The sequence below is a fragment of the Zootoca vivipara genome, chromosome 6, assembly GCF_963506605.1.
Source record: "Zootoca vivipara chromosome 6, rZooViv1.1, whole genome shotgun sequence".
NCBI classification, from domain to species: Eukaryota; Metazoa; Chordata; class Lepidosauria; order Squamata; family Lacertidae; genus Zootoca; species Zootoca vivipara.
Genome location: NC_083281.1, coordinates 4,226,489 through 4,253,048, shown reverse-complemented (window position 1 = coordinate 4,253,048; position 26,560 = coordinate 4,226,489). Strand labels below are relative to the sequence as shown.

The 26,560-nt window shown below is 47.8% G+C and overlaps 1 protein-coding gene across 3 annotated transcripts in view; it reads right to left on the bottom strand.

The window, feature by feature from the left end:
* Positions 1-226: 226 nt before the first annotated feature.
* Positions 227-26,560, bottom strand: part of EFNA2 (ephrin A2) — a 160,022-nt gene continuing 133,688 nt past the window's right edge. For all 3 annotated transcript variants that reach the window (XM_035120743.2, XM_060275324.1, XM_060275325.1), the window contains exons 3-5: positions 25,399-25,691; positions 9,073-9,138; positions 227-410 (exon numbers count right to left, since the gene is read on the bottom strand). In XM_035120743.2, the coding sequence (XP_034976634.1) occupies positions 283-410; positions 9,073-9,138; positions 25,399-25,691 (487 nt within the window). In that variant the 3' untranslated portion in view covers positions 227-282. The remainder of the gene's footprint in view (positions 411-9,072; positions 9,139-25,398; positions 25,692-26,560) is intronic.

Below are 26,560 nucleotides of genomic sequence, written 5' to 3'. Positions count from 1 at the left end.
TGACCTTGGGAAATGGAGGCAGGGTCTGTCCACCTGGCTGTCTTAGGTGTGTCCCTGATCCGCAAGCTCGTCTGTGGCTGAGACCGCAGTTCAGAGATCCATTGACTACATATCCTTCCCTCCCCACACAAAACTGAACAAAGTCATTGCCGCTAGTCCTCTCTCCATTCTTCGTTCACGACCTCTCTCTCTCTCTCTCAATCTTCCCCCCTTGTTCCCCCCCCCCAGCGGCTGCTGAAAAGAGCTCCAGTTTTCTTCCTCTTCGGTCCTCACCTAGCAGGGCTAGGACGTCAGGATAGTCCAGAAAACCGGGACCACCACCACCACAAAGAAAGTCTCTGGGACCCGGAAGCTGTGGCAGGAGTTATTGCTGGTAAATATCGGCTCTGGAGATTCGTAGAGAGAATCATCTGCGAGGAAACAAAAGAGGGGGGTATAAGAAGGGAAAGAGAGAGCGAATGATGTATTTAACTCCCAGTAAATAAGCGAAAATGTACGGGGCAAGTTCAAATGTTGGTTGGAAATGTAAAGAGACGGAAGGCACCTTTTCCCACATGTGGTGGAACTGTAAAATGAGAAAGGAATTCTAGGAGATGATATATAATGAGTTGAAAAAAATGTTTAAAATGACCTTTGTTTAAAAAACCAAAAGGCTTCTTGTTAGGAATGATAGGTGCAGAGATACTGAAGGAACAGAAAAAGACTGTTTATGTACGCTACATAACAGCTGCAAGGATGTTGCTCACCCAGACTTGGAAAGATGACAAGATGAGGGCGGACCGGCAGATGAAACTATTGGACTACGCAGAGATGGCATGATTAACTGGGGAAATCAGAAATCAGGAGGATCAAAACTTCAACAGAGAAAACAATAATGAGGTAGAAGGAAGTCAACAATACAATAAATTGGAAAGGGATTCAACCCAAGATGGAAGATATAATGTTCCAAAAACACCAGTATTGGTTTGAAGTATATTAAGTAATAAAGGTAAAGCTAAAGGGACCCCTGACCATTAGGTCCAGTCGTGGACGACTCTGGGGTTGCGGCGCTCATCTTGCTTTACTGGCTGAGGGAGCTGGCATACAGCTTCCGGGTCATGTGGCCAGCATGACAAAGCCGCTTCTGGAGAACCAGAGCAGCGCACGGAAACGCCGTTTACCTTCCCCTATTTATCTACTTGCACTTTGACGTGCTTTCGAACTCCTAGGTTGGCAGGAGCTGGGACAGAGAAACAGCAGCTCGCTCTGTCGCAGGGATTCGAACTGCCGACCTTCCGATCGGCAAGCCCAAGAGGCTCAGTGGTTTAGACCACAGCGCCACCCGCATCCCTATAATCTATTAGAAGAGATGCTCAGTAAAACACCAGTGTCTTTTGGCGAATCATCATCATCATGTTGATGCCGGAATGTGACAAACGGAACTTTTCGCGAACAGAAACAGATGAAAATTTTTTTTGATGGATGGCTGGAAATTTCTATGCCGGTTTTCATTCAAATGAATCCCAAAGTGGCTTACAAACAAGAAATAACCGGAACAGAACAAATAATCAGACACAATTTGTGACAAAATCTGGTACGTATTATCATTTGCGGTGGGAAATGTAACTCGGTGTGAGATGTTTGGAACTGGGAATTCCGACAGACAAGATAAATATTACTAAAGGAAGTCATTGCTCGTTGTCCGGAGTTAATGTTACACAATATGTTTGATGACACCAATGTTGTCATTAGAATTGGTCTCCTGTATGACCTTGGCAGCCCTGACGGTAATCACAACTCGGTGGAAAACAGCCCCAAATCTCACACTTAACGCTTGGCACCACTCACCCTGGAAAAGAGCTATAAAGGAGAAAATGAGGCATAATTTGAATTTTCAACAAGGGCTAGAACTTCCAGGCACTTTTTACATGATTAGGTATTCCTTTATTATACATATAAATCAGATCATGTCAATATTCTTTACTTCATTATTTTGACCCCTGTGAACCCCTTTTTACATGCAGGTTTTATAGCTCTGTTTTTCATTTTTCAATCTTTCAACTCAAATATGTTTTTTTAAGAAGTGGTTTAATAACTGCAATGATTTTGCAAAGTTTTTTGCAGATAAAATCGATCAGATTCGGGAAGAGGTCGACTCCATCGTGAGAGCAGGGCCGGGGCGGGAGAGTGCTAGAGTCCTGTCTAGTCCAGTTGTGCGAGATCAATTCCAATCTGTTACCTCTGAGGATGTGGACAGGCTGCTAGGACGAGTGAAACCAACCACCTGTCTCCCTGATCCTTGCCCATCCTGGGCTGGGCGATGGGCTTCGCGGGTTGGTGCATGCTTCTCTCTGTGAGGGAGCCTTCCCAGACCCGCTGAAAGAGGCGGTTATTAAACTGCTTCTTAAAAAACCAACTTTAGATGCGGCCAATATGGCCAACTATCACCCAGTCTCAAATCTTCCATTCTTGGGCAAGGTGGTTGAGCGAGTAGTTGCTGAACAACTCCAGGCACGCCTGGAAGAAGCGGACCATTTGGATCCCTTCCAGTCGGGATTCAGGCCTCATCATGGGACTGAAACTGCCTTGGTCGCACTGGTCGATGATCTCCGGCGGGCTAGGGACAAAGGTGAGAGCTGTTTCCTGGTTCTGCTGGATCTCTCAGCGGCTTTTGACATCATCGACCATAACATCCTTCTGGACCGTCTAGAGAGTTGGGAGCTAGGGGCACTGTCATGCAGTGGTTCCACTCCTTCCTCCTGGGCCGTGTTCAGAAAGTGGTGGTGGGGGATTAAGTGTTCAGACCCCTGGGCTCTCACTTGTGGGGTGCCTCAGGGTTATGTCCTCTCCCCCATGCTTTTCAACATCTACATGCAGCCGCTGGGAGAGATCATCAGGGGGTTTGGGCTGGGTGTCCATCAATATGCGGATGATACCCAACTCTACCTCTCTTTCAAATCAGAACCAGTGAAGGCGGTGAAGGTCCTGTGTGAGTGTCTGGAGGCGGTTTTATAAGCCAGGATGGGCAAGGATCAAGGAGACAGGTGGTTGGTTTCCCTCGTCCAAGCAGCCTTGGAGGTAACAGATTGGAATTGATCCAGTGCAACTTGAATAGACAGGACTCTAGCACTCCCCTGCCCCGGCCCTGCTCCCACGGTGGAGTGTACCTCTTCCCAAATCTGAGCGACTTTATCTGCAAAAAACTCTGCAAAATCATTGCATGAGATCATGTGGCCCATACTGAGCTCCGATGGAGCAGGTGGTTCCACTAAATTGCGAACCACCTGAAAAAGTCTCCTTCTGCTGTTTTCTGCAGATGCAATAGAGGCGGTGAAGAAAGTCTTCTTCGCCGTTGCTACCGCCACTTGATAGGCTCGACATCGAGCTCTAACCCGTGTCCGGTCAGCTTCAGAATGAGTTTTCCGCCACTGGTGCTCTAGCCGTCTCAGCGATTGTTTCATCGCCCTCAGATCCATGGAAAACCACGGGGCTGTCCGGGCTCCATGCAATTGGAGAGGGCACTTCGGAGCCAAACAGTCAATAGCCCTGGTTAACTCCACATTCCAGCGGGCCACCAGGGAATCGGCTGAAAGGCCATCAACATGGGATAAAGCATCTCACTCTCTGGAAACCATTTGGATCCATTAAGTGGCGGGGGCGGACCATCCAAATTGGTCCCACCTCCCTGCAGAGGGGAAGGGTCGCGAAAAAAAAATTATTATTATTATTATTATTATTATTATTATTATTATTATTATTATTGAGGAGGCACATGAAGAAGAGCCTCAGATGATTGTTTGTGGCGCTCACTGCCTGATGTGGAGAAAATTCCGTAATTTAACAATGCGCCGTGCAAAGAAGGACTTCCTTTTGCTCGGTGCTTTTGGGAGGAAGCAATGCTACCGAGTGCTACTTGCTGGAGAGATTCCCGCAGGAGGGGAGAGACCCTGTTGCGCTCAGGGCATCCGGCCAGTCACTGCGAGAACAGAACACTGGACTAGAGGGGGCTCCCTTTGGCCTCATCCAGCAGCTGGGCTCTTTGCTGGACGGTCCATTTCTGCAACCTAGCTCCATCTGCATCTCATGGCTTCCTCTCCTCCTGGCCCCAGCCCAGCTGCCAAGGTTGCCAGCTTCCTCTCGTGGGCAGCGTGGGTGTGCAGAAAGGAAGAGGGTCGGGACCCGGAGGGAAAGGGCAGCGTGTCAACAAGCTCGCAAGCCGCCCTCTGGCTGCCTCTCCACCTCTCTCCATTTCAAAATAAACGGGAGGCATTTTTATTTATTTATTTGCTTAATGGACCCCGGCCAGCCCTCGGAGCTCTGCCAACCTCTTCCAGCGCCAAGGATGCCTCTTGGGGGCTGGTGGCGGGGTGGGTTGGGGTGGGGGGAAGCCTCGTGTGTTTGGTTTCTTGGCCCTGCCTGCGGTCGAGGGGGTCAAAGGGCGATTGTTTCTCGCCCGTCCGATAATCCTGTCTGCAAAAGGCCCCTAATCAGCCGGTGGCGCAGAAGCTTGTTGGCTAAATTACAGCGAAAGCTGTTTTCGACGCCGTTCCCCCGGCTTGCCTCGTCTTTTAAAGTTTATGACTGGATTAAGGGTGGTTTTTGCAGGATCATAGCCAGGGGAGGAGGGAAGGGAAGAAAGCGAGGGAAGGAACAACAATATCCACAGATGCCAATTCCCCTTTGTGTTCTGCATTCAGCTCCACCGCCGCCGCCCCCCCCTCTTCCCCATCCAGGATTATTACGAGCAAAATGCTTGTCATAATCACCGAAGAGGGAAGGATATGCAGGGAGCATAAATAGCTCAGTTGGTAGAGCATAGAATGACAGAATTGTAGAGTTGGAAGGGAACCCCAACAGTCATCTAGTCCAGCCCCCTGCAATGCAGGAATCCCAGCCATAGCATCCATGACAGATGGCCATCCAACCTCTGCTTAAAAACCTCCAAGGGATTAAGAGTCTGCCACCTCCATTGCCCTGTCAAACAGCTCTTGCCGTCAGAAAGTTCTTCCTGGTGTTTAGTCGGAATCTCCTTTCTTGCAGCTTGAAGCCCTTGGTTCGAATCCAGACCTCCAGAGCAGGTGAAACCAAGCTTGGTCCATCCTCCCTGTGACAGCCCTTAAGATATCACATCTCCCCCCGTCTCCTCTTTTCCAGACTAAACACATTCAGCTCTTTCATACGGCTTGGTTTCCAGACTCTTGATCATCTTGGTTGCGCTCCTCTGCACAGCTTGCTGGCATCCTCACCAGGCTCTTAATCTCAGGGTCGTGGGTTCAAGCCCCACATTGGGTGAAAGATTCCTGCATCCCAGGGGGGTTGGGCTGTATGACCCTCAGGGTCCCTTCCAACTCTACAATTCTGTGACTCTATAAACCTGGGACCTTCAGCAAACAAGACTAAGCTATGCGATGAAGGTTCTGTGTGAGTGTCTGGAGGCGGTTGGAGGATGGATGGCGGCGAACAAATTGAGGTTGAATCCTGACAAGACAGAAGGACTGCTTTGGGGGGGGGGCAGGGGGCGGGCAGGTGTGGAGGAGTTCCTGGTTCTGAATGGGGTCACTGTGCCCCTGAAGGACCAGGTGCTCAGCCTGGGAATCATTTTGGACCCACAGCCATCCATGGAGGCGCAGGTCAATATCCAGGGCAGCAGGATATTGTATCCAGGGCAGCAGTCTCCCAGCTCCATCTGGTATGCAGGATGAGACCCTCCCTGCCCACAGACTGTCTCTCCAGAGTGGTGCATGCTCTGGTTATCTCCCGCTTGGACTACTGCCATGCAGTCTACGTGGGGCTACCTTTGAAAGTACAACTAATCCAGAATGTGGCAGCTAGACTGGGGACTAGGAGAGGCCGCCAAGACCCTATTACACCAGTCCTGAAAGACCTACATTGGCTCCCAGTATGTTTCCAAGCACAATTCAAAGTGTCAGTGCTGACCTTGAAAGCCCTAAACGGCCTCGGCCCAGTATACCTGAAGGAGTGTCTCCACCCCCATCATCCACTGAGGTCCAACTCTGAGGGCCTTCTGGCGGTTCCCTCCCTGTGAGAAGTGTGGTTACAGGGAACCAGGCAGAGGGCCTTCTCGGTAGTGGCACCCGCCCTGTGGAAAGCCCTCCCACCAGATGTCAAGGAAATAAACAACCACCTGACTTTTAGAAGACATCCGAAGGGAGCCCTGTTTAGGGAAGTTTTTAAATTTTGATGTTTTATTCTGTTTTTAATCTCCTGGGAGCCACCCAGGGTGGCTGGGGAAACCTAGCCAGATGGGCGGGGTATAAATAAAATAAGAATAACAACAACAACAACAACAACAACAACAACAACAACAACTACTAACTTCCAATGGGATGTATTCCTTCGTAAATGGGTTCCAGGCAGCAGCCCTACAGCGAGGTCCTACGCAGGTCTACACCAAGGTATGTCTCTCTGAGATCAATTCAGCTTATGGCCAGATAGTTTGGAGTCCTATAGGACATTTGGTTCCCTAAAGCGGCAACCCCATATCTCAGCCTCTCTGAACCTGGTGCCCTCCGGAATTTTTGGACTATAGCTCCTATCAGACCCAGTCAGTGCAGCTGTCAGAAAACCGCTTTGCAAAAATGTGCCAGTTAGTGAAACTGCATGCAATTAGATGTAGCTTAGGATAAATTTGCAGAAAAACGCTGGCTTCTTATAGCAAAAAAATTCACAAACTGATGTGGCGACTTAAATTTAAGGGTGGGAAATCAACGAGAAACTGACATGCCTAGCAGCCCATAATCACCCGTTTTTGTTTTTGTTTTAATTTTTTTTAAAAAAAAGCCATTTATTCTTTCATTAGCAAAGCGTTCTTGTTTTCTTTAAAAGCTGCCTCACATCACACACACATGAAACAAGGAAAGGAAAAAAACAAGCCCCTACAATATCCCTTTAGACTCTGACATTTCTGACTCTTTTTTTTTTACCTGCTCCCTGGGAAGAGCTGTGGCCAAATACTAATTATACGTTAACAGGAGAAGAAAATTATTAATTTGTGTTTTCTTTTTTCTTCACAACAGCTGCGCCTATTTGATTCGGGTGAAGTGGGGGGGGGGAGGGAACCACCCCTGTACACAGAGCTGGAGGCTGGGCTTTTTACGAAAAAGAAAAGAGGGAAGGAGAAAAGCAACAACCCTAAAATAATTTGCTCTCTTTTTTTCTCCCCTCTGCAAAAACAAAAGCAGCCCTGTGGGCTTACGTACCAAGCAGGCATCCATCTAGATTTATTTTATTTCCCCCTTTCTTCCAGCCCCGAAGCAGAACCGAAGATAATTTGTCGGAGATCTGAGTGCCGCGCGGGTGCTATTGGCTTGGGCCAAAAAGCACCCCCTGAGCTTGGCATTTCATTCGCCGCCAAGAAAGCCAGCAGTTGAAGTGGGTTTAGAAAGAGAGGGATGAAGGTCAGTGCAGCTTGGGGCCGGGGTCTAATAGGCCTTTGACTGATTTGATCTCACAGGAACAACATGCGGAAGGCAAGGCTTGTTCTTCCAGTTTCCCTGGAAAAGGTTTTGCATCGTCGCCATTACTATGAACATACAGTGGTACCTTGCTTCTCAAATGCCGAAAACCCAGAAGTAGGTGTTCTGGTTTCCGAACGTTTTCCGCACCAATCAGAAGCTGCGCCTTGGCTTTCGATGATTCTGGAAGTCAAACAGACATCTGGAACAGATTAAGTTTGGCGCTTCTGTTTTTGCTTTTTATTTTGCGTGTTTGTTTTTGAGGCTTTTTCGGTTAACTTGTTTTTGTGACTATCATCAGTGCAGGTAAGAATTTTTTTTATTTTTATCACCTACAATACTGTCTTATTTATTTTATAGCACAGTACATTGATTATCGCTTTCATTCTAAGGATCAACGGTCTCGTTAGAGAGTAAAATTCCTGTTCAATTGCTGTTTTAGGGGTTGTTTTGAAAAGCCTGGAACGGATTAATCCGTTTCGCATTGCTTTCCATGGGAAAGCGCGCCTTGGCTTTGGAACGCTTTGGTTTTGGAACGGACTTCCGGAACGGATTAAGTTTGAGAACCGAGGTACCACTGTACAACAACAATAGCAAAAACCAGAAGAATATTCAGGGGATACAGTGCAAGTCAACTGTGTGATGCAGCAGCAAAAAAGGCTAACTCTATTCTAGGCTGTATCAACAGAAGTCTAGTGTCCAGATCAAGGGAAGTCATAGTCCCACTATGCTAAGACCACACCTGGAATCCTGTGTCCAGTTCTGGGCGCCACAATTTAAGGAGGAGATTGACAAGCTGGAAGGTGTGCAGAGGAGGGCGACCAAGATGATCCAGGGTCTGGAAGCCAAGCCTGATGAGGAACGGTTGAAGGAGCTGGGTATGTTTAGAGACTGAGAAGGGGATACGACAGCCATCTTCCAATAGGCTGTCAGGTGGAAGATGGAGCAAGCTTGTTTTCGAGAGGAAAAGACTCGAACCGATGGATTCAAGTTACGAGAAAGGACTTTCCAACTAAATACATCAGGAATAACTTTCTGGCAGTAAGAGCTAGCGGAACGTTCTCCCTCGGGAGGTGGCGGACTCTCCTTCCTTGGAGGTTTTTAAGCAGAGATTGGATAGCCGTCTGTCCTGGATGCTTTAGCTCAGATTCCTGCATTGCAAGGGGTTGGACTAGAAAACTCAAGAGGTCCCTTCCAACTCTACAATTCTATGATTCTCAGAAAGTGCTCAGGTGTGACAGCCACCCTAAGACCCAAGTCCTCTACAAACATAGGGGAGAGTCTTGCTGAGTGAGCCTCCTTCACAGCTCCCCCAACAGAGAGCCAGTATATAAAGTTAATAGTAAAAATAGACGAAACCCTGCATTTCTTAACTGCGTCGCCCACCCCACCCCCTAAAAAAGTGCTCTGAAAAGTGTTTTCTCTCAAATGGCGAGTTTCAGAATGTATTTTGACATGGTTTCTGAGCCACGAATCCTGCCCTGGCTGGGATTCGCAGAGACCCGATCCCTGAATCACGAATCCCAGATGGGTATGTGTGAGAGCACATGTCTTTGTGTGCAGATTTGCACCCTGGAATCGGCAGAGGATCTTTCCGGGGTCCTCTGACGTCACTTACTTGTTGGCCGCACGTAAACCTTCAGCTTTAAGCAGGGTTTGTCGACCAAGTTTGGTGGCGTCGCCGCTGCAAGAGACAAAAGGGGTGGAGAGAGAGGAGAGAGAGAAACATCGTCACCAAAACACCCATATGTGTTCTACGTAAAGTTTCGATTTTACACATTTCCAAAATGCCGGAGGGCAGATTTATAGGGTTATTTCTGAAGCCCCTGTTCACAAATCCCTGCTCCGTTTCAGAATCCCAATCCCCAAAATGACACCAATATTCTCGGGGGTTTGCCTTCCTTCCTGAATTTTGCACCAGGAACACGCACTGTGCAAGGGGTCGGTTGTCCCCCCCCCCCTTTTCATTTTGCTCAAATAACCCATGTTTCAGGGCAGGCTGCCCTCGTTGGGCAATTCATGTAGGGCTGTCTCAAGAGCCAGCCTCTTGAAATTCATGGACCCAAGTTAGCCATTTCCAGCAGGCTCCCTTTGAGCAGCTCTGCCTGGCTCACCAGCTACAGCCACCCCCGGACAGAGACAACTTTGCTATTGCAATCCATGTGTTGGTAACTTTGAGGCTGGACTACTGTAATGCACTCTTGGTGGGGCTGCCCTCGGACCTGGTTCAGACGCCCTGGCTGGGGGAAACGGCAGGAGCCAGACTGCATCTACTACCGAGTCGGGTTCAAGGTCCTTGTAAAGGTAAAGGTAAAGGGACCCCTGACCATTAGGTCCAGTCGTTACCGACTCTGGGGTTGCGCGCTCATCTCGCATTATTGGCCGAGGGAGCCGGCGTATAGCTTCCAGGTCATGTGGCCAGCATGACAAAGCCGCTTCTGGCAAACCAGAGCAGCACATGGAAACGCCGTTTACCTTCCCGCTGTAGCGGTTCCTATTTATCTACTTGCATTTTGACGTGCTTTCGAACTGCTAGGTTGGCAGGAGCTGGGACCAAGCAATGGGAACTCACCCCGTCACAGGGATTCGAACCGCTGACCTTCTGATCAGCAAGCCCTAGGCTCAGTGGTTTAACCACAGCGCCACCTGGGTCCCTAAAGGTAAAGGGACCCCTCACCATTAGGTCCAGTTGCGAACGACTCTGGGGTTGCGCCGCTCATCTTGCTTTACTGGCCGAGGGAGCCGGCATACAGCTTCCACGTCATGTGGCCAGCATGGCAAAGCCGCTTCTGGCAAACCAGAACAGTGCATGGAAATGCCGTTTACCTTCCCGCTGGAGCGGTACCTATTAATCTACTTGCACTCTGACGTGCTTTCGAACTGCTAGGTTGGCAGGAGCTGGGACCGAGCAATGGGAGCTCACCCCGTCGCGGGGATTCGAACCGCCGACCTTCCGATCAGCAAGCCCAAGAAGCTCAGTGGTTCAGACCACAGCGCCACCCGCATCCCCAAAGGTGCCACATAATATCCACACTGCATCTATGAGAACTATACCGTTGAGTGTGGCTGCGACGTGACTCATTCATTGCCAACGTGTATTGGCGCAATGTAGTGGTTAGAGTCTCAGACTAAGGCCTTGGAGCCTTGGGTTCGAATCCCGCCCACCCAGGGCTGGATTTGGGTTTGATGCGGCCCTCAGCTACTGAAGATAATGGGGGCCTTTCTATGTCCAGCTGTCCTTTGTCAACAACAAATTGTTGCTTTTTGTGCTGAATATATGCTATATGGTAATTTATGGACCTAAAAGCTATCTAAAGCCATTTGCACATGCAGAATGTAGGCACCCTATATATAGAAATGAGCAAACCAGTGATATTTTAGGGAGCAGGCTAGCCGGCGGGGCCTATGACTTACATCATAGGAGCCTACGCAACACAAAACACGGTTGCTGTATGTAGGTTTTATTTTATTTGTTTCTTATATTGTGGAAATGTACACTCAGGTTTTTTTTCCTTTAATAAGCTATAGCTTGTTTAGCTTATATGTAAATCTGGCACTTTCCTACTATCCTTAACATTCCCACACATAGGCTGTTGGGTCAAGGCTGAGTCCTGTGTCCTGTTTTCACAGCGGCCTACCAGATGTAAACCCCCCCCATGGGAAGGACCTCGCGCCAATTGCCGTTTGACCCACAGATGTTGCCCAGCCCCTGCTAAGAAGCTTAACAATCTCCAAGGTGCTTCCTCTGTTCCTTTAGCCGGCTGATGGGGGGGGGGAGGGGGGAACCACCCCCACACAAAAGGTCCTGCTTTTAATACTGCAACTTTGATCAAACTGATGTCAAAAGTTGTCCGACCCCCAAGCGGGACGCTTTTCTCTGCTGAACATCCTTGGACATGTTCGGATTTCCCCCAATAAAAACCTGACAAGCCAAATGATACGCTTCCGACGGCAGATAAGTCGGGAGAAGCGGGCTAAGAGAGGAGGAGGAGGAGGCTGGGTCGGTCGGAGAGAAAGAGCAAAAAGTTTGCAATTAAAAGCTCAGGGGTGGTGGGTGGGAACTCTTCGAGGCATGAAATTGCCCCGGATTAGGATGGGCAGTTCGGCTGAGGGGGGGGGGGGAAGAGGTGCATGTGAAAAGCGCTTTTAGGGAGGCCGTGATTTGACAAGGTGGATTTTCCGTCTGTCCCTGAAATGGATCAGCCTTGACAGTCCCGACTCAGGAGCCAGGCGGGGGACATCCTGTTTGAAGAAAAGGCCGAGGTTTCCCTTTCCTCGGTGGGGTCAGCGAAAATTCGTGTTAACACCGCATTCAGACACCGATTTAAGAGCATTGCTTATCCGGGGGAACTGTAGATCCAGGCGCTGCCCTCAACTCATCTGCTTCTCCTGCCCTGTCCTGAATGCTCCTTCTGAATGGAGATGCATTAATAAATGAAGGATCAGATTTTTAAAATAGTTATATCACGAAGAACTGCATTAGCAAAACCCAGCAGGAACTGACCTCATGTCTCTTGAAAGTTTCCTTCTTGGAGTTCACGACGGGACTCGATAACGCTTAATTTAAATTTGCTCCATCCTCCTTTATTTCATTTCATTGGAGAATGTGTTCTGGGTTTTTATTTGCTTCATTTCGTAAAACTTATCTAGAATCATAAAAATCGCAGAGTTGGAAGGAACCCAACCCTCTGCAACGCAGTAATAGGCTCCTCTGGATTGTAAAAATACAGGCAAACTCCAAAGCGGTTTACAAAAAAGATAGAACAATAATTCTTGAGGTTGAAATAACAATAAGCTTAAAAAAACACAACACCTCACATTGACTTAACATTCGGGCAGGCTTGTCTAACCAAAAATGTTTTTGCTTCTTAAATGCTTGTCGTTGTTGAAAACAATGAAGATTTGATTTGATCAAATAAAGAGACTTATCCACCTCTTGCAACCAGAAGGACGAAAACAAGTGAGCTGGAAATTCCCAGGAAGGGGGAGCCTTTTGAAAGGATATATTTGCTGCGAGGCTTGGATAACGTTTGGATTTTTGCAATATCTTTCTATTTACAGATACACACATTAAGTGCTTGGATGGGGATCTAATGATTGGTGTTCTCATTTTTTTTTTTAAAGATAAGATAATATTTTCACCAAAGCAAACAACATGTAGGTTTTGTGCTTTCTGGACAACATTTTCAAGTTTCTAAACCGCTTCTTCTGTTCACAACCCGTATCTTCGTCCAGGAATTAACAAAGAGTGGTGTGTGGATTTTCTGAACCAGGAAAATGCAGGAATCGTGTGCCATTTCCCCACTTCTCTGCTTGCTAAAATCACATCTGTTTGTGAGGGGGAAATACAGTGTGATGTTTGATGCAAAAAAAAGTAGCCAGGAAGCAATAAAAAAAATACCACGATTCCTTCAGAAACCGCACAGCTGGTTTTTCAGCTTTCAAGAACCACCCCCTTTGTCATTATTGGTGTGTTTTTTAATGGAGCAAAATTTTAAATAAAAAAATGGGTGTGTGTTTTGATATGCGTTGGCTAAAGTCCTATTTGTTTTCATATCTGAGCTTTTTGCTACTTTTGGGACTTTATTTTTTGCAGTGGAGCTGGACAAAGAGGGAATACTGTGGGAAAGCTACTTGGCATTTTCATCCCTCCAAAATCCCCACAGATGCTGTGTCCACCTGGGGCAGTTTGGGGTGGGGTGGGGCGAGGAACGGCAAGTCCCCCTTTTTAAAAAAAGCTCGTGACCCCACTTTCCCGCTGGGAAGGGATGGGGAGAAAAGTTCCCTCCCTCGTGATGAGGAATTATGAGAAAATAGAAATGGCAGCGGCCAAAATATGGGTGTGGACACCATTTTGCACCCTATCGTTATTCTCTTCTTAGGGCTGGCTCTCTAGTCCGAGAAGGCCAGGCGCAAATGGCGGGCTCCCTTCCGAGGAATGCTGGGTAGCCACTTATTTCCTACAATGCCCTGGGGCATGGCAAGGCCAGAGGAATTGTGAGGTGTCCCCCTCTGTTTTGGGACCCCTCGAGGTGCCAGCACCCTGTCCGCTGCCCAAGGTCTTTGAGCGCTGTTATTGTGAATCGAAAAACTAAAAAAATCAGGGTTGGAGGTTTAGCAAAAGGATCTTGATCTGTTTCCACAGCCAAGCTCTGGCAAAACCCACCAGAAGTCGATACCCTGGCCAGAAAACACATCCATGAGTTAAAGGAGGGGAGGTGCGTCTATTTTGTGTCTCGGAGATTTGCATAGGGTTCCTTGTTTGTTTGTTTTTTAAAATTGCATACACTTGATAGTAAAAGGAAAGGAAGAAATCAAAGCGGTTTACCAAAAGAATAAAAAAAAAAGAAATGGGGAGGGTACTTTCACGCACTTATGGTGGGACTGTGTGAGGATAGAAGAATTTTGGGATATAATAGGCAACAAACTCAAAAAGATCTTTAAATTCTCCCTCCAAAAAGCAAAACAAAACCAGAAGCCTTTTTGTTAGGCGTTATGTCCACTGAAATAGAAAAAAATACTTAGAACCATCTTTATGTATGCAACTACGGCGGCTAGAATTTTAGTAGCAAAAAACTGGAGATGTGACTCAATTTCTACAAAGCTTGGCTGGCAGGTGAAGATGATAGAATACTTGGAACTTGCGAAAATATCTGGGAGAATAAGAGGAAACTCAGACCAGAAAGCATGTAAAGCAGGCATCCCCAAACTTCGGCCCTCCAGATGTTTTGGACTACAATTCCTATCATCCCTGACCACTGGTCCTCTTAGCTAGGGATCATGGGAGTTGTAGGCCAAAACATCTGGAGGGCCGCAGTTTGGGGATGCCTGGTGTAAAGAATGGCTAACATTTAAGGAATATATCTAAAACAATATTGTGAAAATGCAAATCCCCTGACAGGTCTGGATTGAATCTTCAATATGAAGGTAAACTATAAATGCATAAAATTTTCTGGATATGTAACAGATATGACAGGAAATGCGTAAAGGTGAAGAATATGCAGAAAGCACAGCGAGGTGAATCGGTAGTCAAAAGTATGTGTGATGTTAGACAATGTGTTGTTAGTTAATGTTTAGTTGTCACTGAGGTCTTTGTGTTGTTATATGTAAATTGTTTTGCAATAAAGTTAAAAAAAGAATAAAACAAAAGACTGTGTGTGTGTGTGTTTAAATATTCAAAGAATTAAAACCAGCAGTAAACTAAAAACACGCTGGCATTTTGTCTTTAAAAAATGTTTTTAGCACGTGTAAAAGAGTTCAGTGAAGGCTCCTGGCCGATGTCAAGTTGCAGGGAGTTCCAAAGTGTACACCGTTTTCTTGCAGATGCAGAACAGGGATTTATGCGGCAGTGCAACAGCGCCAGGTTCAGGGTAGTTTAAAAACTTATTAAGATCTCTGAGAAATTCTATCCATGGTGCTACGCTTCGTTTGCTTGGGTTTTAAAAAACCATTTTTTTGATTTAAATGCGTGTCGGCCCGATCTCCTCAGGGGGTGACGGCGGGGCGTAAAGAGTATTCTGAATAAATGAAAATAGTTGCGTCCTTAAAAGATGTCAAGGAAGGACTTCATTTCTGAACAGAGGGCCGGCTTCTGCGGAGCTGACGTTCCATGGCAGCCCTGTTCCCAGGGGATTTCAATATTGTTCCCAGAGGCTTGCTGAGATATTGATGGGAACAATGTCGAGAGCTTCGTTTTAATTCCCCTCCCTGCCTCCCTCTCTTCCCATCGCTTCTCATCTACACACTCCCAACCCCGGGGGGGGGGGGGGCTCAGAGGAGCGATATTGTCTGGGGGACAAGAAAACCCAACAATGGCACGCTGATGTCACCTTTTGTGGAGCTCTCCTCAATGGGAAGCCATTCAAGGGTGGAGAATGCCCTCGTTTGCATAGCCACACCCCCTCCATCTGCATATCCTGCCACGGGGAGAGGGGGGTCACCTGTCTCCCGGTGCGAGGCCCGAGTGAGAAAGGGGGACACGCCAAGAAACCTTTTAAAAAGGGAGAAACAAAATGGGCAGCGATTCCTGATTTCTGGCTGGCTGGCTGGCTGGCTGAAACCCTCTCCCAGGATACTCCATTATATTTCACAAATAAACCCCTGAACCGTTCTCCACGAAGCCCTTTCTCTCCAGCGCTCAGAGCTGCAGGCATCTTTCGACCACATTGGGCTGTTTTGGAGGTTGGAAAGCTGTGGACTTTGCTTCCACCCCCACCCAGAAAGTTAGTTTTTGTTAGGGTTGCCATACGTCTGGAATTTCCCAGACCTATGCGGAATACTGGTGTCGGAAGCAGTGCCCTGGCTGAAATCGCTTTTTAAAGTCCGGGAAAATCCGGACGTATGGCAACTCATTTTGGCAGCGTTGCTTTGGGCTCAAAAACTCCTTTTGCTTTTGCGAATTTGCAAAATTGTGGAAAAGCTCAACAACTTTGTGTGGGGGGGGGGATGCAAAAAGCTCAATAACATTTCTGCCTCTGGTCCTGGCTAATAGCCATTGCTAGCCTCCTATTCTGTAAATTGTCTAATTCTCTTTTAAAGCAATTTAAGTCGGTGGCCGTTGCTGCCTCCTGCAGCGGTGAGTTCCGCAGTTTAAGTCTGTGCCATGTGAAGAAGTCCTTTTCCTTTCCCGCCCTGACCAAGCCACAGTGATCCATGCGACGGTCACCTCCAGGCTTGACTGCTGTAATTCGCGCTACGCGGGGCTGCCCTTGAAGCTGTCCCAGAAACTCCAGCGGGTGCAGAATGCTGCAGCCAGGCTCCTCCCAGGGTCCCTGCCATGGGAGCATATTCACCCAGTGCTTTACCAGCTGCATTGGCTACAGGGTCAGATTTAAGGTGCTGGTTTTGACCTTTAAAGCCCTTCATGGCCTAGGACCCTTGTACTTACGGGACCATCTCTCCTGGTATGCACTGCGGAGGACCTTAAGGTCCATAAATACTAACACCTTAGAGGTCCCGGGCCCGTAGGAAATCAGATTAGCCTCAACTAGAAACAGGGCCTTCTCAACACTGGCCCCGACCTGGAGGAACGCTCTGTCTCCTGATTTTCTTCCGCAGGGCCTGTAAGATAGAGTTGTTCCGCCTGGCATTTGGCCTGGAGCCAACCTGACCCCCTCCCCCATTTTCCCATTCCCTTTATTTTTAATTTTAATTTTAATGTATTTAGTCTTGTTCTTAAGTTGTATTTTAATCAGTTGTTTTATATCTAGTGTCAGCCGTTCTGAGCCCGGCCTTGTCTGGAGAAGGCGGGGTATAAATAAAAAAGTATTTATTATTATTATTATTATTATTATTATTATTATTATTATTATTATTATTACCTGCCCTGAATCTTCCAGCCCTCAACTTCCTCGGACGTTCCCCGAGTTCTAGTATTGCGAGAGACGGGGGGGGGGGGAGCTTTTCTCTGCTGCTCTCTTCCTCCACCCATCGCACTGTGCATTTTACAAAACTTCCCTTTGCAGGAGGCTTGGTGCTCGGAGCACCGAAGCTCCTCTATTAGCATGCAATAGGATTATCCATATGCTGGATTTATTTAAATTGGGGGCGGGCTTCCTTTTGGAAACCGCTCTGGGTGCGAGGAGCTGGCGAGAGGGCCAAGCACACATTTCCAACACAAATAACTCGCAGATCCTTAAGTCTGCATAACATTAAAACGAGAGGGAGAGAGAGAAAAGAAAAAGGGTAAATGGATTTCCCTTGTTGCATTCCTTTATTCTTTTGGAATTTCTGTTTTAATTTCCAAACCTAATTCCAGACTGGCACCCCCGCCCCCGGCACTGTTACATTGGCCAACTGATTAAACACTGCAGTTAGACTGGGGGCTGGGCTGGGGGGTTAGAAAACACGACTGAATCAAGGTCTCCCCGCACACGAACAGGCAATTTTTATGAACTCGCCTGTGTCTTCCTTGCCAAGAAAACCGTCTCCCATTCTACCCATTTTTTGTCGACGATTTTTTGTCCCATTTTTTGTCGACGAACTCAGAGTGCCTCTGAGTGTGTGCAGAGCTCCTGCCGCCAAGAAGAATGATGGTGGTTTTTGTTTTAACTGCATCAGTCATTGGTGGGAGTCATTGGTGGGAGAACCCGGGCTCAGGGGCCAGATGCAGGGCTCCAAGTTGCTTTATACGGCCCTCGGGACCCTCTTCAAATCCTGGGGACCAGTCAGTGTCTCACAGCCTAACCTAAATTTATTGTATTACATTTATGCCCTCCCTTTGTTCCTCTCCCCATTTTAACCCCTACACATAGCTGCCAAGTTTTCCCTTTTCTCACGAGGAAGCCTATTCAGCATAAGGGAATTTCCCTTAAAAAAAGGGAGAACTTGGCAGCTATGCCCCTACAACAACCCTGCAAGGTAGGTGAAGGCTGAAAGGTTAGTGATTGGCTCCCCCCAGTCACCCGGTGAGCTTTGTGGCTAACCTACCTCGCAGGGTTGGTGTGAGGATAAAATGGGGAGGAGAAGCCTGTACAGTGCTTTGAAAGTTTTTTGGGAAAAGGTGGCATCTGAAATATAATAAAGAAAAGATAAACCCGACAAGCAGTACCCTTCTCTCCAGTCCACAGTTCTTATCCAAAGGCCAAGAGCCCCTAATCATCCTGCATTGCACTCTCTTGAGAGTTTTTGCCTTGCTGAGATGTGCCCCTGGGAAAATACCAAAGACCTGGGAAGAGGCATACATTACTTTAATTCCAAAGCAAGAGGTAGATAGATTGGAAGTGAAAAATTATAGACCCATTTCATTATTAAATTGCGATTATAAAATATTTGCAAATATTTTACAAGGAGAATGAAAAGGTCTACCATTAGAAACAACCCATCAATATCAAACAGGATTCCCCCCCAGGTCGACAAATGAAATAAAATATTAGAAATATAATAAATATCATTGAATATTTGGAAGTGAGAAATGATAGACAGGCAGCATTGATGCTTATTGATGTGGAAAAAGCTTTTGACAATGTTTCATGCGCCTTTATGTTGAAGGCCCTAGAGCAGATGAACTTTGGAATGACATTTGTAAGAGGCATAGAGGTTATCTATTCTAGGCAAATGGCAAGATTGATAATTAATAATATTATTACTGAGGAATGGAATAATTAATTTAAAACATTAATAAAATAATATGGAAAATTAATAAAAGAATATTTTTAAAAAGAGAGATGTGCCCTTGGACCCTGATGGATGGACTCGCTTGCCTGGGTGGAGGAGTGTGAAAGTGGAGACTGCGAAGGACATAGGTTTGGAATCATAGAATCATAGAGTTGGAAGAGACCACAAGGGCCATCCAGTCCAACCCCCTGCCAAGCAGGAAACACCATCAAAGCATTCTTGACATATGCCTGTCAAGCCTCTGCTTAAAGACCTCCAAAGAAGGAGACTCCACCACACTCCTTGGTAGCAAATTCCACTGTCGAACCGCTCTTACTGTCAGGAAGTTCTTCCTAATGTTGAGGTGGAATCTTCTTTCTTGAAGTTTGAATCCATTGCTCCGTGTCCGCTTCTCTGGAGCAGCAGAAAACAATCTTTCTCCCTCCTCCATATGACATCCTTTCATATATTTGAACATGGCTATCATATCACCCCTTAACTGAGAAGAGATAGGATAGCCAAATAATATCTGAAGGGCTGGCACGTGGAAAGTGGAGCAAGATGCCTGCCTTTTAGGAATTCTAGGTGCCAAAATCCCAGGGGAGCAGGTAAGACTACAGTGGTACCTCGCTAGACGAATGCCTCACAAGACGAAAAACTCGCAAACCGAAAGCGTTTTGCGATTTCAATGGAGACTCGCAAGACGAAGGTTCCTATGGCGCGCTTCGCAAGACAATTTTTTCGTCCCATAGGGTGCCTCACAAGACGAAATCTCTCCCCCCCCGTCTTGCGAGGCACCCTATGGGAAACCACACTTCAATGCGTTCCTATGGGAGCCACTTCGCAAAACGAGTTTTTCGCTATACGAAGCGACTCGCGGGACAAATTAAATTCGTCTAGCGAGGCACCACTATTTATGCATGTGACCACGGCTGCATGGATGTCATTGTCCCAGAGATGGAAAGAATATAAAATTCCCTACCAGAGAAGAATGGCAGATGAAATTGATAGATTTGTGCCAAAATGGCTTAAGAAAGAATCAGAAATCAGGAAGACCAAAATTTTAATAAGGAATGAGGAATGTTTATGACTTAAAGACCACTGTAAACAATTAAAACCGTTAGTAGGGCTGGAATATCACTTGTAGTTTAATGGTTGAATTCTAGACACAGTGGAGATGTAAAATATTTGGACTATCATAAAAGGTGCAGGAGGAAATGATTCATAATAGGACCCACAAAGGGGAGGATAGAAGTCCAGGAGATTCCTTGGAATCTTGTTTTCATGATTCATGTTTGATATATCTCTGTAAAAATTTCAACTTGAAAAACCTTTTTTTTTTAATTTTTAAAGGAAAGTGGAGCAAGGTTGCTTTCTCCTGCTCCAGAGGGCAGAACTCGAACCCATGGCTTCAAGTTGCAAGAAAGGGAGATTCCGACTAAATATCAGGAAGAACTTTCTGTTCGACTGTGGTGGACTCTCCTTCCTTGGAGGTTTCTAAGCAGAGGTTGGGTCTGCCATGGATGCTTGAGCTGAGATTCCTGCATTGCAGGGGGTTGGACTAGATGACCGTTGGGGATCCTCCCAACTTGACAATTTTATGGTTCTATAGCCCCAGCCCATATTGTTCGCTATCCATCACCAGGGCCGGATTTAGGTTTCTTGAGGCCCTAAGTTACTGAAGGGAATGGGGCCCTTTCTATGTCCAGCTGTCAACAACAAATTGTCACCGTTTTGTGTGTGTTGAATATACAGTGGTGCCTCGACTTACGAATTTAATCCGTTTCGAAGGCACCTTCGTAGGTTGAAAAATTCGTAAGCCGAAAAGCGCCATTGGAAACGCGATTTCCCATAGAGATGCATTGGAAATGGAGAAATTCGTAAGTCAAAGCAACCCCTTCTAAAAATTCGTAAGTCGAAAAAACCCTATCTAAAGCCGCTGCGGTTTCCGTTCGGATGTCGAGTAATTCGTAAGCGCGCGGCCATTTGCCCCATTCGCAAGTCGAAAAATTCGGTTGTCAAGTCGTTCGTACGTCGAGGTACCACTGTATGCTATATGGTCATTTATGGACCTGATAGGGATCTCAAGCCATTTGCCCATGTTGCCATACAACCAGTCCATGCAGAATGTAGGCACCCTGTATGTAGAAAGGAGCAAACCAGGGATATTTTAGGGAGCAGGCTAGCAGGCGGGGCCCATGACTTACATCCTAGGAGCCTACACAACACAAAACACTGTTGCTGGATGTAGGTTTTATTTTATTTTTATTTTTTATCTTATATTTTGGAAATGTACATCCAGGGTTTTTTCCCCCTTTAATTTTTTTTGGGGGGGCCCCAAGAGAGTGGGGCACTAAGCTATAGCTTGATTAGCTTATACGTCAATCTGGCACTGTCCGTCAACCTCCCCGGTCCTCCAATTCTGGGTAGGACTCTCTCTCTAACGCCCTCCCCCAGCCCCTCTGCAATGAACATCTCAAAAGCCAAAAAGCGACCCACTTGTGGCCCCCAAAACTGTTGTTTAACCTTGACCTAGAACTGCAAAGCACAGCCAGGACGCTCATCTAGATTCCTGGAAGGTTAATAGAATTCCAATTTGCAAGCTACAGAAGGAGGTAGGGCTCGTTCTTTCATGTCTGCTAAATACAGTGCCCTCAAAGAAGCATAATTTGTAATGTTCCACATGACATGAATTCTAACCGGCTTTCGCCGTGATGAGTTCCACTATTTACTCCTGTGTAATCTTTCCCTAACGACATTAAAAAAGAGAGAGAGAGAGAGAGAGGGACAGAGAGAGAGAGAGAGAGCGTGTCGTAGTAAATGTAGTTATTTTGCAAGTGACATTTTACACAGGGAGAAAGGGGGGGGGTGGGAGCCGCGTGCGACGAGAGAAAATGGTAATTTAATATAGATAAAAGGAGCAAATTAAGGAAGTTGGAAAACAGATGCTTTAGAGTAGGAGAGGAGGAAAATATTGAGAAAGATAAATTCCGCCTGCCCGCTTCCGGACCGAGGGAGAGAGAGAGGGCTTGCTATCATGAAGTGCTTTGGGGTCGTGGATTTTAATTAATAATGTTATTATTATTTTAACATTTCTTTACTGATTGCAGTGAGGGGGAACTTTCTGGTTCAAGAGTTGGCTCGGGAGTGGGCCGTGTGATGTTAAGTTTCCCCTTTTCGCGGCGCTGACCTTGAAATTGACAGCGCAAAGGGGCCCGAATCTCTTTCCTTGCCGGGGGCCCGGTTGCAAAACGGAGATCTGCATGGACCTCTCTAGGTGAGGGAAATCGCAAAACACACACAAAGAGAGCCTTGAGGGAGACTGCTGCTGCTGCTGCTGGAGGTAGGAATAACCACAGCCTCTCTGGATGCTATTGGCTTAGCTGCTGTGATGTCACAGAAGGCTTGTGTCACAAGAGAGCCCTGTTGGATCAGGCCAAAGGGGAGGCCCAACTAGTCCAGCGTCGTGACCCAGTGGCCGTTGAAAACCTTGTCCAACCTGCTTTTAAAGCCATCCAAGTGGGTGGCCATCCCTGCCTCTTGTGGCAGGGAGTTCCACAGCTTATGGTAAATCTGAGCTCCGTGAAGGATTTCCTTTCATCTGCCCCGAATCTTCCAATGTTCAGCTTCGTTGGGTGTCCATGAGTTCTTGCATTCCGCTTCCTCCATGCCAGGCATAATTTCATATCATCTCCCCTGGACCTTCACTCAGGGGCGTAGCAAGGGGGGGTACGGTAAGTGCGGTCTGCCCCGGGCGTCCCCACTAAGGGGTAGTGACAAAATGGCGGGCGGCACTCACCGCGGGGCCTGCAGCACGCCCATGCCACAAGTCTCGGGCACCCACAAGTTCCATGCTGTCCACCCACTACCTCCCCCCCAGCTGTAGGGCAACAGAGGCTCTGCAGTGCACCCCTTTCCTATGGGCACCACGCCCCCCATCCCATCCAGTCCCTATGGGCACCAGTAGGCCTGCGTTAAGCATTGTTGCATCCCCTCTGACGGTTATTAGCTTAGCTGCTGTGATGTCAAGCAGGCCTCTGTGGCGAGGGGAAAACATAGGCTTCCTTGGCTCCTATTGGCTCAGATGCTCTGATGTCACAGCAGTGCAAGCAGGAGAAACCACAGATACCCCAGCTCACCCCGACGCGGGGTTTTGAACCGCCAACCTTCCGATCGGCAAGCCCAAGAGGCTTGGCGGTTTAGACCACAGTGCCACCCGCGTCCCAAACTCCCCAGGTACAGCAAGTCACCAGAAGCTTTTTCAGGGCCAGGTTTCTTGCTGACCAAAGCCAGGATCCTCCCTCTCGCGCCATTGTTTCCTTTCCTTCTTTACAAAAAGAAAGAAAAGAAAAGAAAATCAAGATTAATGAAGACTCTTAAATCAGGGGCTTTCTTAATGGGTGGTCCGGGAAGCTAATTTCGAGCGTTTGATTATTTTCCCTCCCTGGTAGCCGAGCCGGGCCACAGGCCCCGGCGGGAGGGCCGAGTTCAAATCATTTACAAGCTGAAACATGGTCTGGGAACAGAATCATCTTTGGTGCTGCTGTCCCTCCACCCTCCCCTCCCCCAGCTGCCGTGACGGGCGCAATTGCAAGGGGGAAACAGATGAGTTGCAAAGGGGCTTCTCTCTCTGTCTCTCTCTCTCTCTCTCTCTCTCTCTCTCTCTGTCTCTCTCTCTTTCTCTCTCATTGGTTTATTTTCATTATTATCTCTGGAATGTGGCCCCACCAGCTGGGTCTTTGGGTGTTCGGCGCTCCCGAGCCGCCGACTGAGGTTAAATAGAGTCACGCCGGCTAATTAAACCGGTCCCTGAGATTGATTTCGTTTAGGATCGACGGTGTAATCAGGACGCTTAAATTGGCTATGGTCACTGCTTATTTTTGCTTTATTTTCGAAATGCAGCTCAGAGGAAGAGCTCGGCAAATGTAAGGAGACCTGGTGGATCGGGCCCGTCCAGCATGGGTGGCCAACAACATTCCCCCAAGGAAAGCCCACAAGCAGGTTCTGAGCCCCATAACAACTCTCCCCCCCCACCGTGGTTTGTAGCAGCGAACATTCAGAAGCATTCACAGCTGTCCATGGAGGCGCAGGTCAGTTCTGTGTCCAGGGCAGCTGTCTACCAGCTCCATCTGGTACGCAGGATGAGACCCTCCCTGCCTTGCAGACTGTCTCACCAAAGTGGTGCATGCTCTGGGTATCTCCCGCTTGGACAACTGCAATGCTCTCTACATGGGGCTACCTTTGAAGGTGACTCGGAAACCACAACTAATCCATAATGCGGCAGCTAGACTGGGGACTGGGAGCGGCCGCCGGGACCATATAAGACTGGTCCTGAAATACCTACATTGGCTCCCAGGACGTTTCCAAGCATAATTCAGAGTGTTGGGGCTGACCTTGAAAGCCCTAAATGGCCCTGTATACCTGAAGGAGCGTCTCCACCCCCATCGTCCAGCCCGGACACCGAGGTCCAGCTCCCAGGGCCTTCTGGCGGCTCCCTCCCTGCAAGAAGCGAAGTTACAGGGAACCAGGTGGCTCCCGCCGTGTGAAACTCCCTCCCATCAGATGTCAAAGAAATAAACAACTATCTGACTTTCAGAAGACATCTGAAGGCAGCCCTGTTTAGGGAAGTTTTTAATGATGTCTTAATGTATTTTTAATCTTTTGTTGGAAGCTGCCTAGAGTGGCAGAACTATGAATAATAATAATAATAATAATAATAAATTTATACCCCACCCATCTGGCCTGGTTCCTCCAGCCACTCTGGGCGGCTTCCAACAAAATATTAAAATACAGAAATCCATCAAACATTAAAAGCTTCCCTAAACAGGGCTGCCTTAAGATACCTTCTAAAGGTCTGGTAATTGTTGTTCTCTTTGACCTCTGGTGGAAGGGTATTCCACAGGGTGGGTGCCACCACCGAGAAGGCCCTCTGCCTGGTTCCCTGTAACTTGGCTTCTTGTAACGAGGGAACCGCCAGAAGGCCCTTGGCGCTGGACCTCAGTGTCCGGGCAGAATGATGGGGGTGGAGACGCTCCTTCAGGTATACTGGACCGAGGCCGTTTAGAGCTTTAAAGGTCAGCACCAACAATTTGAATTGTGCTCGGAAACGTACTGGGCGCCAATGTAGGTCTTTCAGGACCGGTGTTATGTGGTCTCAGCGGCCACTCCCAGTCACCAGTCTAGCTGCCGCATTCTGGATTAGTTGTAGTTTCCGGGTCATCTTCAAAGGTAGCCCCACATTTCCTTTGTTTTCCCCGAATTTCTCAATATTTATGTCCACAAGTTCTAGCGTTTATGACAGGGGGGAGGAAAAGTTTTCTTCCTGCTTTCTACATGCCGCGCCTCATTTTATAAAACGATTAACTACCCAATACCCCCCCCTTTTAAAAGGGTACTGAATGTCAGTCAACTGATAAAGAAACCTTTGCATTTCTAACCATCCCCAGTAGTTAAAAGGTAAAAGGTAAAGGACCCCTGGACGGTTAAGTTCAGTCAAAGGCGACTATGGGGTTGCGGTGCTCATCTCGCTTTCAGGCCGAGGGGGCCAGCGTTTGTCCGCAGAGAGCTTTTTCCGGGTCATGTGGTCAGCAGGACTAAACCACTTCTGGCACAACAGGACACTGGGACGGAAACCAGAGTGCACGGAAACACCGTTTACCTTCCTGCCGGAGCGGTACCTATTTATCTACTTGCCCTGGCGTGCTTTCGAACTGCTAGGTTGGCAAGAGCTGGGACGGAGCAATGGGAGCTCACTCCGTCACGGGGATTCGAACCGCCAACCTTCCGATCGGCAAGCCCAAGAGGCTCCGTGATTTAGAGCGCAGCGCCACCCCAGGTCCCCAGTACTTACATATGTAGTAATACTCATGCCCCGGTCGGAATTCAAAGCCCAGCGAAAATGGGGTGAAGAGCTGGAACTTCTCGGAGAACTTCAGCGGCCCATTGGGAGAGTCGGGCCGGTTGCACTCCCAGCGCTTGAAGCCATTCTGGCGGTGGTCGCAGGAGTCATGGCCCTCGTAGTTGACCATGTAGAGGATGTATCTCTCCATGTGGTCCATGGGGAACGGGAGCTCGTAATGAGGGCAGTAGATGTCCAGGTAGTCGTTGATGCTCACCTCCACTGTGTAGTCGCCCTGGTGGAACCTGCGGCGGGAGGGCAAAGCAGAGGTTAACGGACTCATAGGAACAGAAAATCCTAGAACGTCGGCAGCATCATATAACCTGGATGCTTGAGTCTAATAAATGCATGAAAGGGTTAATGCCATAGAGTAAGCTGTCCTGCAAGGCTTAGCCTTGTGTCACTTCCCCTCCTCTTGGGAGGAAATGGGCAATCAGGTCTTTTGAGGTCCTCAGTTTGCATGTCAATTCAGTACAGTGGTACCAGTGCTGGATTTAAGTATAAGCTAAAGAAGCTATAGCTTTGGGCCCCACTCTATTGGGGGCCCCCAAAAAAAATTAAAGGAAAAAAAAACTGGATGTACATTTCCAAAATATAAGATAGAAAACAAATAAAACAAAACCTACATACAGCAACAGTGTTTTGTGTTGTGTAGGCTCCTGTGATGTAAGTCATGGACCTCGCCTTCTAGCCTGCTCCCTAAAATGTCACTGGTTTGCTCCTAGCTCAGAATTGGCTGGCAACAGATGCTCTCCAGGCTTCCCATCAGTCTATACCTGTAGATGCTGCTGGGGGCTGAACCTGGGGCCTTCTGCACTCAAAGCAGCTGCCCTGCCACTGCGAACCACCCTGACGCGTGCAGAACAGCATTCAGAATTCGTTTAACGAAATATTTCTCAGTGTACCATTCCCACTTAGGAGCCGGAAAATCCACATTTGAAACCCTGCCATGATGGGAGAAATTCACAGCTGGTGGATTTTGGGGTGCCCTGAGGCTCAAGCACCTTCTGGCAATTCCTGCCCGCTGCCATGCTGCCGATAGCCGGACAGCTCTGTTGATTAGAGCACGGCGCAGGCAACGCCAAGTTTGCAGGTTCGGCAGCTGCAAATTCTT